The sequence below is a fragment of the Ictidomys tridecemlineatus genome, chromosome 10, assembly GCF_052094955.1.
Source record: "Ictidomys tridecemlineatus isolate mIctTri1 chromosome 10, mIctTri1.hap1, whole genome shotgun sequence".
In the NCBI taxonomy this organism is placed as follows: Eukaryota; Metazoa; Chordata; class Mammalia; order Rodentia; family Sciuridae; genus Ictidomys; species Ictidomys tridecemlineatus.
In genome coordinates, this window is record NC_135486.1 from 70,804 (window position 1) to 77,500 (window position 6,697).

The 6,697-nt window shown below is 55.4% G+C and overlaps 1 protein-coding gene across 1 annotated transcript in view; it reads left to right on the forward strand.

The window, feature by feature from the left end:
• Positions 1-6,520, forward strand: part of LOC101958830 (regulator of G protein signaling 5) — a 41,892-nt gene extending 35,372 nt beyond the window's left edge. The window contains exons 2-3 of the mRNA XM_078022219.1: positions 598-708; positions 5,675-6,520. Of these exons, the coding sequence (XP_077878345.1) occupies positions 598-708; positions 5,675-6,032 (469 nt within the window). The 3' untranslated portion in view covers positions 6,033-6,520. The remainder of the gene's footprint in view (positions 1-597; positions 709-5,674) is intronic.
• Positions 6,521-6,697: the final 177 nt, after the last annotated feature.

Below are 6,697 nucleotides of genomic sequence, written 5' to 3' on the forward strand. Positions count from 1 at the left end.
TGCCTCCGTGAAGGTGGCTGCATGTGAGAGGCTCTGCCAGCTGGCTGGGGCCAGGCGCTGGGGCTGAGGAGGAAGCCCTGTGGAGAGGAATGTCACCCAGCAGAATACAGGACGCTGTGGCTGGGACGGCTCATACACATCTAGGCACACTCCGTCGTCCTGCAGAAAGGGGAGCTGGGGTCAGGCAGTAAACGATAATTTATAAAATGTCATGTACCCAACTGGTAGTTGGGCACAGAGTCCTAGGATGGGTGGACTATGCAGAGCCATTACCCTGTCAACTCCAGAGACACTCGGGCTCACCCTGGCTGGTTGTCGTAGGTATTTAAGCTCCCTGTTATTCAGCTTTCTCATCCTCAGGATGAAAATGGCACGACTATAGCTTCTGTGTAGTAAAGAAGAGAATGCATGAATAGACAGTGCGGATTCACCAGGGCCAGCCTGCAGTGCTGGCGAGCAGTCTCTGCACTGGTGCTCTTCCTGCTGCGAAAGCACAGAGGCAGGGACATGGTTTGTCCTTTGTTTCCTGGAGGAGAGGAGGTCTGTTTTTGAGAGCTGTGTGCTGGTGTGACATTCCTGTTCCCTTCTCTCTTCCAGGGCCAAGGAGATCAAGATCAAGTTGGGCACACTCCTGCAGAAGCCCGACTCGGCTGTTGACCTCATCATTCCATACAATGAGAAGGTGCAGAAGCCAGCCAAGCCCCAGAAGTGAGTGAGCCCGGGCACCCCTGCTCCACAGACCCTCATCACTCTCTGCAGATCAGAGTCCTCCGAGAGTTGGCTTGTAGATAAACTTTCCCTGTGATTCCACTTATGGAGCACAATGTCAGATGCTGACAGAGTAACACACACACACACACACACACACACACTCAGTGAAGGAGAGGGAGAAAGAGCCCTTACCTTGGGAAAGACATACCATACTCTGTAAGAGGGAGCAGCCACCTGCTTGGTCAGCCAGCACTCAGATCTGGTGCTGGCGGGGCCAGGAGCACTCCCTGACCATGGGCCAGGAGGCTGCAGCTGGCAGCTGGGGGCAGGGCCAGCGTTCTCAGGGTGTGAGGAGCGTCTTCCTCTGAGGGTCAGGCAGATGATTCAAGTCCCAGCTTCTTCTCCAATGTGGAGACCTCCCAGGTCCAGAGAAGAGCGGATGCTGGATGGCCATTGTTAAGTCCTGCAGAGCAAGAGCTCTCTCCAGTCCTAAACCGGCATTCCTGGGTTTCCTGTGCTCAGGTGAACTTAGGCACCACAGGAAGCTGCAGTGCTAGGGAGTCAGATGTCGGCTCCGGCCGGACGCTGGCCCTCTTTCCATCAGCGTGGGAGGCACAGAGTCCCCACGCGCTCCTAGACTACACACAGGGTGGGCAGCCCTCCTCTCTCTGCACAGAGGAACAAACCAGGTGAATTCTACTGCTGAAGATCCTGGAGACCAGAGTGTGCCTGCCAGCTTCTTTCTCCTTCCTAAACTAACCCTTGGGTGCTCCACCAGCCTGTCTAGGCACCTCCCAACTCCAACGAGCTGGACTAGTTGAGACTCACCGACATGGATTTTTCTTTTTAAAATTGCCATTCACCCTAAGTGGACATCTCCATTTGCCTCCAGTGGACTCTCACAGCTAAAAGGGCTCATCAGCAGGAAGCAGCAGTCTCAGGCCAGTGGGTCGGGTACTGACCTGCTGGGATTGGCATTAAGAAATGGCACTATGCCGGTCTTGACGGGCTGCTCGGAAGCCCCACAGACATGCTTGCAGTGTGGCCCAGGGATTCCTGCTAAAGCCCCGGAGGAAGGCTGGACCCCATCTGCAGGGTCTCTTGCCCCTTGACCTCCATCCCCACCCCTCCCAAAAGTTCTCAGGGTTGAGAAAATCCTTTCATTCCTGGGAGTGCCTGCTGATGTCTGCTGCTCCCAAACTTGCCACCCTGCCCACCCATCCTGGGGCGCCGGGTCTGTGCCCCTTGCCTGGCAGGCAGCTTGGTGCGTGCACCCTGATCTCTTTCCTCCCCTGGGTACTCTCTACCCACGTTCTATCAGAGGATAAGTACCTTCTCTTCACAAAGTGCTTCTGACCCTCTCCTTGGCATCAGCAGGGATTCCTCTCCTGGGAGGCACTTTCTTTTATTTATTGTTTTAAAAAACATTCATATTTGCATAAAAATTAGGCCATTGAGAAAAATAGAAAAAGCTGCCCTGTCTTCCCCCAGAACCAGCTTCGCCTGGTAAGGTTCCTGGATCTCTGTCCCTGGAACCCTCCACAGAGCGGGGCTGTGCCTATTCCAGTCTGCACAGGTCCCAGCCGCCCTTCCTGGCTCTTCACCACTCACTCTCATGGCTGACTGCAGAGATCGAAGTCTATACCTGCCCCACCACCCAGCATTTCCTTGCCTCCTTCTTATCAGGCTTGAGGCTTATGGCCCAGGGAAGCCTGGGTGCCTAGTCCACCTGGTATCTGCCCATGAGCTCTGTCCTCTCTAGAGTTCTCACTTGACCACCAGCTACCTTTCCTTAGAGCTCTGACTTGTGCACCAGGGTGTCTGCCCACCAGCTGCCTCTTCTTAGACTTCCAACTTGTTTATCAGGGTGTCTGCCCACCGGCTGCCTCCTCCTACAGCGTTCTTCCTAGCGTCTGGGCCTCTGTCCTCCCCACCAGCCTCTTCTTCAAGTGGCCCCATGTTCGCCCACCCTCTGCAACTGAGCAGCCCCAGGCTGGCTGCAGCCCTCACAGCAAGCCATGAGCAGAGTCAGCAGGCCACGTGGGTTTAGCCTGTGGACACTGCAGGTGGGGCTGTGATCGACCATGGTATGGCAGGGGAGACCTGGCGCTCCTCTGAGGTTTTCACTCCAGGCTCCCATCTCTGGCGGGGCCCGGGGGTCCTGCTATTGCTGTTGCTGTTTGCCGCTCAGGGGCTTTGGGCTGACTGCACACAAACGCCCCTTACTGGGCTCTGAGTACCATCGCCCATCACAGCTGTGGCCAGGGTGGATTCACCCACTGCCTGCAAAGTGGGTCCTGCTGAGGCTCAAAGACATGCGACCTCAGAAAGCGCTGATATTTAGAAGCCTGGTCACTGCTGGCCACGGGCTGAAGGTGGGACAGGGTTCACAGACTTGGGCTGGTCCTGAGCAGCTAGACCTGTGGGGAGGGCAGGGCGAGCAGAGCAGGCCTTGGTGAGTGTCACTACACCCCTGGGGATCACCTTCCCACCAGAGCAGGGACCTGCAAAGACACTTATCAGGAATATTAAGTCAAGCTAGGCATCCTGCAGACTGCAAACCCAGCCCAAGCCCAGACAGACAACACAGCAACCCACACCAGCAGTGGAGCTGAGAGAGGTCACGACACCCTCCCCCTTCCTGAGGTCACAGCCCATGCAGGGCACAGCCACCAGCAGGCGTGGCCATAGCTTCTTAGAAGCCTCTGAAAAATCTCAGTTCATTCAGTTGTGGCTATTAGCAACCCATCCTGCCTCTGGGTAAGTGGGCCAGCACTCACGTACTCAGCACCTGGACATGTCTGTTGCAGGCTGCCCTGCAGTGCCTGCAGCTCACAATCAGCCGCAGATCCATGAGGATTTGCTGAGTCCTTATCCCATGGCCGATGTTGCCCTGGACACCATGGACAGGGTACCAGTGGGGAAACCCTGGCCTTTTTCCACGTCCATGTGTGGACCCCAAATTGCAGACATCTTTTACCCTCACAAGAAACTCATGCATTAGAGGCTGGTGCTGCAGGGGCCAGGCCACAGGGCAGGGAGAAGGGGAAGGTTTCCTGAAGACTGCGATCCCCCAGGCAGTGAGAGAGATCAGGCAGGGTGGGTGAGAGAGTGGACAGGAGGGGCTTCCAGTGGAGATGGCCCCTGAACCACAAAAGCTGGGCCTTTTCAGACCTCCACCGAAGCTCATTTGCCCTCCTTTCACCGAGCTTCCCATCCCTCCTTCCACACTCACACACAGAGGACGCCCACCCGGTGTGGTCAGCTCTGACCTGCAGCCCAGGATGCCGACTGGCCATCCTGCATCTGTCTTGTTTCCAAGAAGTTGGACCTAATGAGGGCTTATGCATTCTGAGAATCAGGACAGGATGAACCTCGATGGCCTCGCAGGGTGCCAGCCGAAGGAGCTGTGGGGCTTTCGTCCACCTGACTACCCTGACCTTACTATGGGCCAACTTGGCCCTGAGTGGGCCCTGCATGTATCCTTTCCAGGACTGATCTGGGCTGTGGTGTGCTGCTGGCATCGACCGTTAGCTGGCTCCAACAAGACCACCTGGGACAGATAGGATTTGGCAAGGTGTTTAAGCTTGGTGCACCTGCTCAGACATGGCTCTCCCACTCCTCACCCCAGAGGAAAGGGCACAGGGAAGTGATTTCCTTTTATTTACACCAGGATCAGAAGATTTACTTACTCCAGGATCAGAAGATTCAGTGAGTGCGTCAGGCCTTCCCCTTTTCTGAGCCAGTTTCTTTTATCCAGTAACTTAATATTCTGCTGCTTCTATGTACAATTTGATGTGAAATGTGTCAATTAAGTACAAAATATTGAGACCACTCTAGTGAAGAAATTAGGGTATACAAGGCCTTGTGACAGCAATGTAGGAGCAGAAGAACACATTCATAGGGAGAGTCTCAGGATGAGGCAGTGTAGAAGAGCCCTAGTGGTCACTGAGCAGAAAGTCGAGGGACTCAGGTCTGTGCTATTCCCCATCTCCCTCTCCCCCTGGATGAAGGCAGAGAAGGCGGCTCACTTGTTCAGCCAACGACAGCTATGTCTTCCTCAGTCTGTGCAGGCTCTGTCACGGGGCATGGAGTCAGGGGTTTAGCTCAGCACTGCAGGTGCCTCTGCCCTTGCAGACAGTGAGGCTGCTTCTCAGCCTGCAGGACAAGGACCCACAGCTGTGTCAATCTCAGCTACTAGATCGAAACACTAAAAAGCACCTGCTATTTCTCAAACTAGAAACAGGAACCCATGGGCTGTGTGCAGAGTTGGCTGTGGTGCCGGAGCTAAAACACCTCCCTGGCCCACCGTGCCCCGTCTCTCTCTCTGTAGCAGGGAGAGCCGGACACCTCCCAGATGAGGCCAGCAGGTCCCTGGCACACTGATGGGAGGGAAGAACTGGAAGGAGGGGATGGGCACTGTGATGAAGCACCATAGAGGTCATGGCAACTGGCCACCAATTCTCCTTAGTCAGCACCGCTGGCATCTGTGGCAACGTTCCATTCGAGGTGTACCAACCGCTTTTCTCAAAAATATTCCCCTGTCCTAATGGGCAGGGAAAACTGGCATGGATGTTTAAAATGCAGACTTGCTATGACCACTTCCTGGCATGAGGCACAATCGGCCCATCTTCCACCATCCTTGCTGAGGGCCCCGCAGAGCAAATGGGCAAGGCTGAGAGGAGTTCAGCCCTGGGAGGGGTGGCCTGCCCTGGGGTGTGCCTGGGATGGAGACCACGAAGCCGCTGGCATGGGACCCACGGGTCATGAAGCTTGGCTTTGTGGAGACAGATCTGCCAGGCGACACCACAGCACAGCCGCTGACTGCCGGGACCCATTTGCTGGGACACCACAGACCGTCCTCGTACCAGAATGGTGTCAGTGGCATCATGCTCAGCAGGGCAGTGGCCCTGCCCCGGCCTGTCTGCCCCGGCCTGCTTTCACCGTCCTCCCTCTTCTTCAGGCCCTCGCGGGACGAGGCTCTGCAGTGGCGTGACTCGCTGGACAAGCTCCTGCAGAATGACCGTAAGTGCTCGGGCCCAGGGCTGCATCAGGGCACGCCTGGCCCTCTTCCCACACTGGCGACTCTCAGTCCTGCCAATGGTCTCACCGGGGAGGCTGGCATGGGCTGTGGCTGTGCTGTGGCCAGGAGGGCCAGGAGGGTGGAGGGTGGAGACAGGCCGGGCATGCAGGGATGCACAGTGCAGGCTGTGTGCCCTCTGCCTGCTGCTCCTGAGGCAGAAGAGGTGGCTGGGCCCACGTGCTGCCTCCTTTGTGTTCTCCAGAGACCCAGTCTTGCTGTGTTGCCCAGCTGGCCTTGACCTCCTGGGCTCCAGTGATCCTCCACCTAGCCTCTGGAGCAGCTGGGACTCTAGACACTGGCCACCACACCCAGTAGACCTGGGTGCATCTTAAACCTTATTTGAATGGATGGAACTAGAGAATTTCATGCTAAGTGAAATAAGCCAATCCCCCCAAACCAAAAGCTGAATGATTTCTCTAATAAGCAGATGCTAGTCCATAGTGGGGTGGTGGGGCGGGGTAGGGAAGAATGAAGGAACTTTGGTTTGTGTAGAGGGGAATGAGGGATGGGGTGGGGCTGTGGGGATGGGAAGGATGGTAGAAAGAGACAGACATTATTACCCTGTATACATGTCTGATTACACAACCGGAGTGACTCTGCCTCATGTACAGCCAGAGGAATGAGAAGTTGTGCTCTATTTGTATACTGTATGTCAAAATGCATTCTACTGTGAAATTAATTAGTTAATTAAGAAGGAAGGAAGCGAGGAAGGAAGCAAGGAAGGAAGGAAGGAAGTGGTGCTATTGCCAGGCACAGTGGGGCACGCCTACGATCCCAGCTGCTTGGGAGGCTGAGGCAGGAGGATTGAAAATTCAAAGCCAGCCTCAGCAACTTAATAAGGTCTTGAGCAACTTAGTGAGAACCTGTCTCAAAATAAAACATAAAGAAAAATGGCTGAGGGGG